The sequence below is a fragment of the Zerene cesonia genome, chromosome 2 (assembly GCF_012273895.1).
Source record: "Zerene cesonia ecotype Mississippi chromosome 2, Zerene_cesonia_1.1, whole genome shotgun sequence".
Taxonomy (NCBI): Eukaryota; Metazoa; Arthropoda; class Insecta; order Lepidoptera; family Pieridae; genus Zerene; species Zerene cesonia.
In genome coordinates, this window is record NC_052103.1 from 829,305 (window position 1) to 843,227 (window position 13,923).

General features: G+C 33.2%; 1 protein-coding gene across 1 annotated transcript; it reads right to left on the reverse strand.

Annotated features, from left to right (window-relative positions):
- Positions 1-319: 319 nt before the first annotated feature.
- On the reverse strand, positions 320-5,594 carry LOC119832995. Its single transcript, XM_038356867.1, has 2 exons — positions 5,471-5,594; positions 320-2,515 (listed from the first exon to the last, which is right to left on the reverse strand). Exons 1-2 carry the CDS (start codon positions 5,476-5,478, stop codon positions 1,939-1,941), a joined length of 585 nt encoding a protein of 194 aa, XP_038212795.1. The 5' UTR covers positions 5,479-5,594; the 3' UTR covers positions 320-1,938.
- Between the last annotated feature and the right edge of the window lie 8,329 nt (positions 5,595-13,923).

Below are 13,923 nucleotides of genomic sequence, written 5' to 3' on the forward strand. Positions count from 1 at the left end.
ACGGTATAAGAACTATTATTAGCCACTACCTAATTGATACCATAGATTTCAGATAGGAGGATTACCATTTAATCATTGAGTCTTAAATGATTTCAAATGGATCGTATTTTAATACATTAATGTATTTTTACTTTAACATATACACACATAAACTTAACGAGGTATGTTAATCGTCTATCAATAAACTATCATCATATTTTAATGCTAAGTTTTAATATGTTAAGTATTATTTTAGTTTCCCTGGCTTTCTCACCTCCATCCCTCCTTCCCCCACTTAGAACCAACATCGTACCGAGAAAATCAAATAAAACAAACAATACTAAACATCAATGTATAATTAATACAAACTACTAATTATATACAGTTTCTTGACTTCCAATAAATTCTTACATAATTAATGTAACACTAAAGACACTTACGGTGGGAACAGTTTTTACGAAAGTTATACAATATCAGGCAATGTTTATATAACTGTATCTAACATTACTTCGCGGTTCGATAAGTACCAAAACTTTCAATGCCTATGTGAAAGAAAAAAGAAAATAATTAATAAGTTTTCGTAAACAAGTGAGCGTAGGCGACCTTTGAGTTATATGAGTGTGGGGTTCAATGCAATATATACAGTATCTATATCATGTAAAAAATTTTGAAACAAATAAAGAAACTTTTATTTTTATTTTTTATGAAAATCCGTTACCATAAAGTATAAGACAGGGTCGTGGACGAATTATAACCACCTACCCTTGCTTCTTCAATGAAGCGATTCGACGAAACACATTGGGGTTTTGGCCGTAGGCATCCGACATAACCCACGGCTCCTTCCTCGAGGGCCGTGAGTATCTATGCAAGATTTACCCACTCAAAGGGTGGGAAGTATAATATATTATAATAGCAGTTCACTTGCGTCCGTTGAAAATTGCTGGTTTATTAAATCAGAAGGATTAAATCTATTAAAATAGTTACTACTGCATATTATAACAATAATTTATAGTTACAATTACCGTAAAACAATTATTTAAATGGCGAAAATCATGTAATTTTTCAATTATTCACTATATTCTAACTACAAGATACGGATTTGTTTTTGCAATTATTAACTGAGTAAAAAATATACTGCACCCACTTGATTAATTTTTGTTTACACCTGCAATAACAAGCAATTAATTACATTACGAGAAATGATAAAAAACACTGTTGTACATTAAATCATTTTTAAATGTAGAACAATTTAATGTTTATTATGATATGTTATATTATATATCATAAAATATATATACGTATAAAATTCAAAAAGATAAGAAAATAAGTTTTAGAAAGTACATTTCTGTACTGATAATATAACAGTGATACATTTGTTCGTTTGAACCTGCTATAGGCTAAATATGTAACACGGGCGAGGCCAAGATGGATTGCTAGGAGTAAATAATTTTAAAATCAATAACGGTCGTCCCTGAAAATCAGTGATACTTTCTCCGTAACTTATACGGATGTGGGAAGCATTTGGCATCATTTATATTTGCAACTTACACAATTGTTTGATTTTCTGCTCACTGAATTCCTGTTCTGGTGCAAAATAAAGGTCTATATAAAGTGTTAGATTGACTAAAAATTAACTGTAAATTGTTTATAAGCTTCACAAATTGTTTTTAAGTGTTCTTAGTAATTAACTAAACATTACAAATAAAATAGTTCTTAAGATGACCCTTTGAAATTCGTTCTTATGAGCTTTTTTTTAAGTTGGTTGGTTGGAAAAAAGCAATTATTTTAGAAAGAAAAAGAAGCGAATTTCTTTCTATCTTTCTTAAAAACAAATGTTACGTTACTTTTCGAATTTATGGCGGGACTAATGCACGGGATTGATTTTTAATCGTGTCACGCAATGTTACGTATATTGTAAGAAAATCCAGGGTTTGTAGATTCTACCTAATTATTACTTTTTTAGAAACAACATAGAAAATATTCATCCGGACATCTCGGCACTGTTATTTGCAATTTCGGACAGTTCCAAATTTTTTCACACCTACAACGACTTTTATACTTCCTTTTACCAACGCGTTCAACTAAATTTTTAGCCGCATTAACATCAAATGAACTCGCTTTATTGTAATAACTTAATTTAGACACAAATTTCGGTTTCGGTTTAATGAAAGATGGTTTAATAGGCAATAACGTGGTAGCGACATCCGTTGGAGTTGTAATTTTTTCAGTAGTTGTTCTTTTGACCGGAATAATGCGTGTTGTTTCCGGTGTATACGTCGTCGTTTCTGATTGGTCGATCTCTGTTGTGATAACATCGGTTCGATTTTGGCGGGAAACGCCATTGCTTTCGATTGCAGCGGTTCCCGGAATTGTGAGCGGTATTTTTTCGATTTTGGATTCTTGTATAACCGAGTCTGCTTGCGTGTCATTGTTGACTAGTGGTTGTATTTGCACATACGTAACGTTGGAGTTTTCTGTAACATCCTGAGGCGCTGCCGACACAGCGTTCAATGTCAGAAACACCGGGAATAATAACCTGAAATCAGAGAAGGATTACATGTCATTGAACATAAATTTGACGGTCCTGCTTATTTAGGGAAATAAATAAAGTTACTATTAATGTTATCTGTGCTATTACTAACACCGCAGATAATTAATACTATATTAGCTAATACGAAGAATATTCCCATCGGTCAAGTCAAGTCCTGAGACAGCATTGAAGGAAAATAAAAATTGCTGAGTTACAAAAGGTTGAGTACACAGGTTCTACGCTGCCATCAATTTCCATTGATTTAGCATTTAACACTGACTTTTATAAAACTATATCTGCTTCATTGGCCGTGACGAATTATATATTTGACATATAATCATGAGTCTACTACTATTAATAATAATTTTTTAGTCTGTGAAGCTTCTAGAACTTGAATCAAATTTGCATAATTACCGAATCTATATGTTCTATAATATTACTTTAGTGTTCATAGCTTTATTATGATGGTCTTTATGTGTTTAGTGTGACAAATATCACAGGTTCTGCATGTATTTTTTATTTTAGTATTATGTATTGATTTTTAATTGAGCGAACGCAAGAAGTTAAGTAGTTGCATCACTCTGCACCTATAATTGATAATTACTCCTAAAATTCGTAATAAAACTGCATTACGGTTGGTTATTTAAAATTTCATTACAACATTACACGTCAGCATAATATGTTAAGAGTTATTTCCTCAAGGAAATGAACAAATCGAATGAAATCATGCGTGTACGTACACCCAATAAATTACCAGTACACGTCGATTTTTTGAACGTATTTTTTTAACACGCAATACTGGAATAAATTCTTATACCTGGACAACGGAAAACTTATTTTTGATATTGCTAAGGCGGTTTCATACGCATCGTTTTTATTAGCATAATTTTTGAAACTGCAATTATCTTCTTAGAGGCGGCAACGTAGCTTTTCTAATTGTAAAGTAGACAACATTTATTCCAGTCAGTAATATGATATGTATGAATTAAAAATTCAATTAGAAAAAATCCGTCAGCCATTTAATATGTAAATCGGCATACCTGATGATTAAGTGTCTTGAATGAAAACATCTTTTTGTTCTTAATATTAAAATAAACAAACAAAATAATATAATAATTATACATAATACCTTTCTATTGAAAAAAAATCAATTCCAATATACCCATTCCTAATATTTATGTATTAAATTACACGTTTGTACGCACCCTTTTAAATGCACACAAATGAGGCTATTAATTATGTAATCATTAATTTTTAATGTCATGGTATACACGTTAGATAGTATTGTACACAATAACAATAGCGTACCTAAACCTTGTTTCTTTTAATTATAGAATTCACGCAATTCAATAAACGATTACAACTTCTGTAGTTTTACAGATTTTCCAAATGATATAAAAATGATTGTTTGTCACTATTTCCTATGTCCTTTTATTTTACAATTATTATTTCATGATATTGATTACACTAAATATAAATACTTAATATTATTTAGAAGCTATACGAATTTAACAAAGTGCCCGCTATTTGTTAAATCTGCTAAATCTATCTTAATATATAAAATTCTCGTGTCACAGTTTTCGTTGCCATACTCCTCCGAAACGGCTTGACCGATTCTTATGAAATTTTGTGTGCATATCGGGTATGTTTGAGAATCGGCTAACATCTATTTTTCATACCTCGAAATGATCAGAGTAAGGCAGAACAGCGTTTGCCGGGTGCAGCTAGTATATATATATAAAATTCTCGTGTCACAGTTTTCGTTGCCATACTCCTCCGAAACGGCTTGACCGATTCCTCTGAAATTTGGTAAGCATATTGGGTAGGTCTGAGAATCGGCCAACATCTATTTTTTATCCCGATATTCCTACGGGATACGGTCTTACGCGGGTGAAACCGCGGGGCGCAGCTAGTATTTTATAAAAGTAATAGACTTGTTAGCATACTTGTATCATATTAATCACCTAATAATTTTAAAAGAGTTTACGTTTTTACGTATGAAAATCCATAGACGATATTTCGCGCGCTTTCTATTTGCCCGGCCTTGATTTTTTTTTAAGATTTAATGCCTTGCCCGGCCTTGACATTGACAGTGAGTTGCCATTTAAAAATTTGATGTAATGTAATTAAATATTTTTTGATAATATGTTAGTTTCTACTGGTAAGATAAACACAACATTGGGAAAAAATTGTCATTGTTTTACTAACAAAGCCGCCGCCACGGGAACCGAATTTTATTCTAATTTAACGCAGACGCTGTTAATTAAATACACGTTTTGCAGTTAATTGCAATTTAATTATTATGTTTTGGAAACAGCAAACTTGTATTTAATAAAATAAAATAAAGTATAAATTGTTAACAGCATAATGTGTAACTTTGAAATAAGACGCAGGGAAACGTTTATTTTGTAACTGTTTGTAATAGATAATTTATTAAAGTGGGTTATACCTACGATTTTATTGCTTTTTTATTACATTCATAAGTTTATGTATTTAATCCTTTGAAACATTTATTTAACTTGCACTGATCTCTAGATACTTAAAATTTTAAAGCATAAATTTATTATGTTAATAGTAATGAATTAATATATGCTCTACACTGTAAAGTCATAATACAATAAAAACTAGGTGTTTTATTCTTAAAATATTTGATAATGTCCAGTAGTGGCTTAAAAAAATCGAATAAGGTGAAAGGTCATAACACCTGAAAGTTAGAAGATTTAAATTACTAGACATTGTAATAAAAAACGTCCCCAAATTTTATTTAATTTTTACACTTCCTTACACTCTTCTCACATTATAATTAAAACATCTATTACAATTTCTATTTCACCGTGATCACTTTTGATTACGCAGACGTAATTAGTAAATACGCAATAAATTAAAATATTAACACAGGAAACACTAAATATTCACAACCCGGTTCCTTGGTCATGAACTTGAAAAAAAAACAACACTAACCGGTACATGGCGACGTAGTTATCTTGGCGCGCAAACGTAAATAAACTTGCGGGGGTGCCGATCCAGCTTTTATAAACCTAGACGAATAAGAAAACGACGAGTCCACACGAACAACACCGACGAAGTATATTATATGTTGTTTATGTGTCTAGACGCAGTGTTAGAACGCGTGCGTTAAAAAAAAATTGCGTAAACATCTGCTATTTGTTGGTTAAATTAATTGTTTACGAAAGGAAAACATTAGGCGTAAATTTTTGTGAAATAAGGAATTTTCGCTAGTATGTTCTGGGATATAATAAAACATAACAAATAACTCGCTTTATTTGGGATCGATAAGACTCTATCTACTGTTACATAGCTGATGGATCATCATCATCTTCACTCTATATATATTCCCACCGTCAGGGACACAGGCCTACGAGGGTGCAGGCCATAATCCACATCAATTTCTTTATTGCACTCTCGCTGGTCTCGAACCTCCGACTTGAGCCTCGATTGAGGCCCTCACCACTGAGCCACTACTGCTTAAAATTTAAAATCACTTGCCATATTTGGGATAGATAATAATACTTTATGTTCCCACATCTGAAAGTCCTTCGATCTTTTAAACCATACAGTCTTCGAATCGGTGGTAGATTTAAAATATGGCTATTCATGAGTACTTTTTAAATTTGATCATAAATAATTGTTTTTGAGTATATCTCAGGAATTTTAGGCTTATTACTAAGAACTAAGCTAGATCCTACTATCCTACTTCCTACTTTAATATTATAAATGCGAAAGTTTGTAAGGATGTGTGCGCGTTTGTTGCTCTTTCACGCAAAAACTACTGAACCGATTGCAATGAAATTTGGTACGTAGATAGCTGGACAACTGGAATAACATAAAGGCTACTTTTTATCCCGATATACTTACCGGATACGGACCTACGCGGGTGAAACCGCGGGGCGCAGCTAGTTATTCCTAAGTGTGTGTGTTCCTGTATACAATTTAGCTCTTTGTCAATCCGAGTGTAGTCGGGGCATGAGTCTAGATGACACATAATATTAATGTACACATGTCCTTACTCGTCGCAGGGTTGCTAGGATTATGTTACTGTAGGAAACACACCAATGTCAATATTAACACCTTACATTATCGTATTATATTTCGCTTGCAACTTTGTCATTAAACATTAAATACGCATGTAAATTGAGAATAGTATATTTTAATTGTGGGAGTCGAATACGCTTCCTCACGAATTGGGCCAGCTCGCACCGAGAGTTTACCATATCCCCACAAAAAACCGCCGTGAAATAGTAGCATGCTCATGTGTTTCGTAGAGTGGAGCCGGAGTCCCGTATCCTTTTCCTGACCCATCCCAGACCATTGTTTCTTTCCAGTCGTCAATCCTTTACTTCTTCCTTACTCCTTAAACGCGGGCAGCACATTCGCAGAGGCGTTACCACTTTTTTTATAGTGGGAAAGAATCTTGCATAGATACCCACGGCCCCCGGGGATGGAGCCGTGGGTTATGTCGGATTCTTACCGACCAAAACCCCTCTGTGTTCCGTCGAGCCACTTGAGTGAAGGGGCCGCGGGAGCTGATTAAAATTCGTCCGCGACCCCCTCGTCGTCTGCCCGTTTCCGGGCAAGGCGCATAATTAGAGCGGCAAAGTGGGATCACCGCTCTACTCAGGGCTACGCTGTCATCAGGAAAATGAGCTAATTTCCCCCCCAGAATCATTGTAGCTAACACTTTTATATCCGCTCAGAAGAAGCTCCGTATAAATAAAGAAATAGAAATAAATGGTTTCGTAATATCGAATTAACATTTCCCACATTCTCTTAGCGATAGGTGAGGATTTAAAGAATTATAATAATACGGTATAATTAAAAATAATTATCTTCTATATAAGGACTTCCTGCCCCATTGACTTTCGAGATATTCTGAATATGCAAGTACTAACGCTATGATAATATGATTAATAAATTTCCCATCTTTCCTAATTGGTATATGATAGGTTGGTTCGCTTGAAAGTTTTATTTGTAACAAAATTAGAGTATATGAATAAATTATAATTATATACCTACTATAGTCAAATTGAAAGCGTAATTTTTCAGTTCTATGTTAGGTGTGGATCCATAATTTTAGCTTAAATTTTTTAACCCCGACTAAAAGTGTATTTAAAGCCCATACCCTAGACCTAGCGTATACTATGGGGGTTACCGCGACGTCTTCAAGCAGTATTAATTCCAGTAAGGGAAAAAGGTGTATAATGAAATGGAATATAGGCCGTCTAGTGTCTTTACCACACTGAAATTAGTTATGATTTAGGACACCACGGTAACTCCCTATTATAAATTATCAATGAACTCTGAAGCAATTTGAGTACGTACCGCTTTCTATCAAAAACCTATTTTTGGTGTTGTTTCAGGATTTCAACTAATAGTTTTGGAATACTTAGGTGTGTTTAGTTTCATTTAGAATTTAAGATACTATCCATTTGCCTTTTAGTAGTTTTTTATTTACCTATACCACAGATAACTAAATACCAACCACGTAACTTGCTTATGTGACATGGTTATGTTTTATTTGTCTAATTTTTAGACATATTAATATTTTAAATTATTGTCTCGTATTTAATTTAATATGAACGTTCTTCTTGCCTACAATTCTTTGTACAGATATATAAGCTGTAACAGTTACATTGGGCCCAATCCAAGTAAAACGGGATAGTTCATCGATGAATAACGGAATGATAATATATTTTATATCGTGACTAAAATAAATAGAATCCTATTCGTAAAATATACTAGCTTTTGCAACTGTGGCTTCTATCGCGAAGTCAAATGATTTAATTCTAATGGAGGAATGAGATGTCTCACCGCAGTAGAAAGTAAGATATATTTCTCTCAAGACTCAAAAATTTAAATATACGTACATAGTACTCAAAGGTCTATCAACGCACAGTGGACTGTCTGCCCGATCCGTCCAGTGGTTTGGAAACCACGGATCGGGCTGAAATTTGGCATGTAATAAATTTAATTTTTAGTTTCATAGCATTGAAGCTTAAACGGTGAAGGAAAACATCGTGAGGAAACCGGCATGTCCAAGAATTAAAAGTTCGACGACATGTGACATCTGCCAACCCGCACTTGGCCAGCGTGGTGGATTATGGCCTGAACCCTCATAGGAGGCCTATGTCCCAGCAGTAGGAACATATATGGGCTGATGATGATAATGAATGAGCATTGAAATGCTTTATAAATAAGAAATTTTGAAAGAATAAAAAAGAATTCTCATGTAGATAAACGTTCTGACGTAGACATCCGCTAAGGATTTTGATAAATTCTATGCCCAAGAGGGTAAAATAGGGGATGAATGTTTGTATCATGAAAATTTATTAAAACCGCGCGGGCGGGCAACAGCTAGTCATACTATAAGGGGCGCTTCTTTCAATTTTATAAGAAAGACAAACAGAGATACGAACAAAATTACACTTTTTCACCAATAATTCATCGGTAACTTTGTTAGACTTATTTTGTGTATTAGAACCTGAATTACGTATTTAATTTTGAGTCAATGTCGTATTAGTTCATAATGAAAATATATGAAAATATAGGATATCCTCTTCCTTTCCCTCCATAACTCAAATTCTCAAAAGTCGCTAAAAGTGGTTCGTGTAATCAATAATGGATTTTATTCAATGTATGTGCAGAGTTGATGCAAGTGATAATTTACAGATCTTCATCATTACTACATAGTATAAAGCAAAGTGGCTTTCCTCATCTGTATGTATACTTAAATCTTTAAAACTGCGCATCGGATTTTGATAGTATTATATAATTACATAGTGATTCAAGAGGAAGGTCTTATAAGTATAATAATTATTCTAAAACGAATTTAACACGTGCGAAGCTGTGGGCATAAGCTTGTAAATTATTAATCTTACCTCGTATATACTATAACTATATATATAACTATATAGATAACTCATTTCATAAATATTATGGTTTTTCATATATTGAAGCTGCGAACATTTTTTTACTTGGTTTTTTCTATTTAACAGAAGAACGAAACAATAGTTTTATAATTACTGTAATAATATTCCAGTTTATCTCGGAAAATTAAAATGTAGCATAATCAGAATAATATAATGTTACATATATAAACATCCTTGACTCGGTTAACGGTTGAGTGCATCTTGAAGATTTTTTATTCTGTTATAAATTTTCAAACCATTCCTGCCAAACAATTATTATTAACATTGCAACCGTTCTCAAAACAAAAGTTTGTAGGGGTGAAAAATGGGATTAATTACTTGGAAAAAAGGATGGTACGGCCTAGTATTATGTTATCTGTGGTACAGCCGTGCTTTTTTGCTTGTCTTGACGGGGGCACCACCGTGCCATGCCCCATAGATTTCAATCAAGACAGTTTAAAATGTACGTCGTATGAAAAAAGCTCGTGTTTTTGGTAATCCACCGTCGTAATTTAATACTTATAGATATGCATTAGCTAGTAGAACTTATCGTTTTGAAATCATTATGTTTATAACAACGACGTCTGTTGGTTTGTAAGTTCATGAGTACACACTCATCCATTCAGGCCGTCATCTCATGGTTAATCAAGCTGATTTCAAAAAATATTTTATCAGTAGTAAGTAGTTATTAGTTAGTGACGTAAGCAGTTATGATTTTTTGTTCATCTTTAACCTAGGGTAATTTGCTAGATGTTAATGTTAGTTTAAATACAAACAGTCTAGATACTTCTTTTATTAACCGTGGTTAATTGCTTCCCACCTGCGGCTATGCTAACACAAAACAAAAAAGTATTTATTTATTCCAAGCCATAAATTATCTGTATACCAAATTCATTCTGTAATTTTCACGTCAGATTTTAATAACTTTCAGGTTAATAATAACGTTTTGTATTGTTTAATAAGGTTAAGAGATTTATTGCTTAAGCTGACTTCAACCTTCAATGATATATTTATATGAGTCTTCCAGAATAAAAAAGAATAGATATTAAATGATACATATTTAATACTAACTGCACCCCGCGGTTTCATCCGCGTAAGTTCATATCCCGTAGGAATATCGGGATAAAAAGTTGTCAATATGTTATTCCAGTTGTCCCGCTGTCTACGTACCAAATTTCATTGAAATCGGTACAGTAGTTTTCAGTCAGTGCGTGAAAGAACAACAAACACACACACCCTGGAAGACATTAGTTATAATTGATAAGGTAAACAAATGGAATAGTTTAAATAAAGAAATAAAAAGTTTTATAATTAGTTTAATGGTCAGAGGGCTTGATAAAGCTTACAAGAGGCTTCCAGCGAAATAAAGGCAACTCGTTTATCAATAAATTATGGTAGCTACTTTTTAAACGAAAAACATCCACATACCAGTTGTTGGCATCCTGACCAATAAATTTGTAATCGTTACAAGGCCAGGGAGGAAATTGGTCAATGACTGCGAGTGCCACGTTTATTGCATTATTTAGCATTTCTTCGGGTTATATTATCAATAATATATGACATTATAATTATTTTGATATATAACTTTTGTGTGGGTGTCGCTTGGACCAGCTCCCACCGGGGAAGGTACAACACCTCCACAGAAGACCGGCGTGAAATAGTAGCATGGTATATGTCGTTCGGCGAGTGAGGGAGTAGGGGGCCTGTGTCCATTTCCTCACCCATCACAGTTCTTTCCTTTATTCCTCTCGGCTTTTCATTCCCTTATAATAAGACTTTATCGTTTACTCGTTAAAAAAGTAAGCATTTGCAGAGGCTCTGTTTCTGCAAATTTTGAAGCGAACCACCAGTTTAGTTGCTATCCCCTATGACACAAAAAAATATATATTATGCTTTTATTAGTTCCACATGTAGATTTTAGACTCGATTGAACGGATAAATTTAATTAATATCTTATACACCAAGGTACGATAACATTACAATTACTTTATGAGCTTATCTAATTATCCTGATAAGGACCGCGAGGATTGAATAATTTCCTTACTTATGATCTATATAAGAGGAAGTAAGACAATTTAGTTGATTTTATCGATAGTGTATTTTTCAGTTTTTTTTTTTAACTTAACTGTATATATTTATTTCAGTAACTAAGAATGTAGGTCGTGCACAATATTCTAGTTTATAGTTTTTAATGTAAGTATTGAAATCATTCGCTTAAGTAAAAATAGTATACAGAGTGTTTTAAGGGTACCTTAGTACCCTTAATGGAGTCTGATTCGATTGATCATTTATTCGTTATATCATAGATAACATAATACTCATAATACTATGCGTTATATGAAATATATTTAGAAAAATTCATAAATTATAAAAATTCTTATTCATATTTCTAGTACGAAATATCATAATTTAATTTAAATACTGTACGCTAGCTGACCAGAACCTTAAAATGATATAAAACAAATCCTAACACACTAGCAAAGTATGTTCCAATAAAAGCTTATAATTTAAACAGCTAATTCCTTTGAATCCAGTTTTAGATCTAATTTTAGCTTTTACTAAGCCTGGTCTGGAAAACAAATGAGTTCAGTTCAAGATTCCTTAGGGTTGGCTGTTGGGACTAGTACCCACTATCAGTGCCGTGCGGTTTCACTCGCGGGCAAAAGTAAGTATTTCTACTGCTATGTGTCACTAGCAGCGCCCCCCGGGTTCACCCACGTAAGGCTGTATCCCGTAGGAATATCGGGATAAAAAGTTGCTATGTATTATTCCAGTTGTCCAGCTGTCTACGTACCAAATTTTATTGCAATCGGTTCAGTAATTTTTGCGTGAAAGAGTAAGAAACATCCATCCATACACACGAACTTTCACGTTATTCGTAGGATAAGATTATTAGTTAGTTTAGATTAAATAGATATAACTATATGATAAATCATATATAAGTATCATAGTGGTAGATACCGAATTAAAATAACTATTTCTAACTACCAATGGATTTTATAACTATTTCTACAATGTTGCTTAGAAGGACCTGCTGCAGTTTGCCAAATAATTATCACATCCTGCGATACCATGAATGATGATTGCTATTTCTATTTTCTCTACAAATAATATAAAGATGAAGAGTATGTTTGTGTAAACGCACTAATATCAGAAACAACTGGACCGATATTAAAAATAATTTAAGCATACGTCATCGGTGGATATATACGTTATCCTATCCTGTCCCCTGTGGTTTAGGTTAAATATAAGTACGACGCATAAAGCCGGGGCGGACCGCTAGTACCACAGATAAAATAATACTCTTATAGTACATATATATACACCTATAATTCCTTATATTAAATTAATAAAATAAGTATTAAATATTCTTGCATTCAAAGTACTTACGCCAATGATTTATTGTTTAAAAGCACTAACTCGTCAAATTGCATTATTTAAAAGAAAACGCAGGCTGGTTTGTCTTTAACAGCAACAATATTATGTCTAGGTATAGATATTATATCCACATAAAGAAAAAAACTTTCTTCCTACAAAACATGTCTGCCCATGCCGATGACCCTGAAAATAAACTATCCTTGAGTTTGCAAATAAAATACTATTTACTTGTACATGTCCCCATAAACGTAGCTATTAGGGTTCTTTTCTAGATAAATAAAATAAATGCGATGTAGATAGTGGCACAGAGTCCGTTCTTTGTTTTTATAGTCTGTGTCATTTGTTACTTTTATCTATATATTTTACACTGTACGCTTTATGATAATATATATTGTGGAATGTCTAGGCTTTTTGAAACAGAAAATCTCTGTCTACGATTGTAAAATATTTTTTTAAATTTTGAACTATTATTTTTGAACTGGGCTTTATTACGAACTGGGCTTTTGTGCGATTTTTGATAGAAATGTCACATACATTTCATTCTTCTGCATTCTATTCTAATTTAACTTAAAACTTAATTATACTTACGATTTTCTAAGAAATATTTATGGTTGATATATTTAAGAATTTTATTAAAAATAACTCAATAAAAAGATAAATCCTAGGTAGCTACTCAAATAGTTATTATAGTCATTAATTTTCCCACTTACATAAAATGGTACAATATCATAACTAAAACTCATATAATAATAATAAATAAACATAATCTATCCTACGGAACTTATCGCGCCAAAATGCACAACTCCAACATGGCCGCCAGCAAGTGCACGACCGTGAGAGGTCACTTTGAAAGATGATCCTCAATGCCGATACATTGAACCTTGGCTATATGTTTTTACTGGACGTCACGTAAATACTCCTTGCTAAATAAAAAAAAAACAAGCCAAAAGAGAAAGATGTTGCATTAAAAATGTCTTCTTTAGTCTAACCTAAAAGAACAGTTGAACAGTTGTTTCATTGTGGGAGTCGAGCACGCTTCGGCACGAATTGGGCCAGCTCTCACCGGGGAAGTACCACACCCCCACAGAAAACCGGCGTGAAATAGTGGCA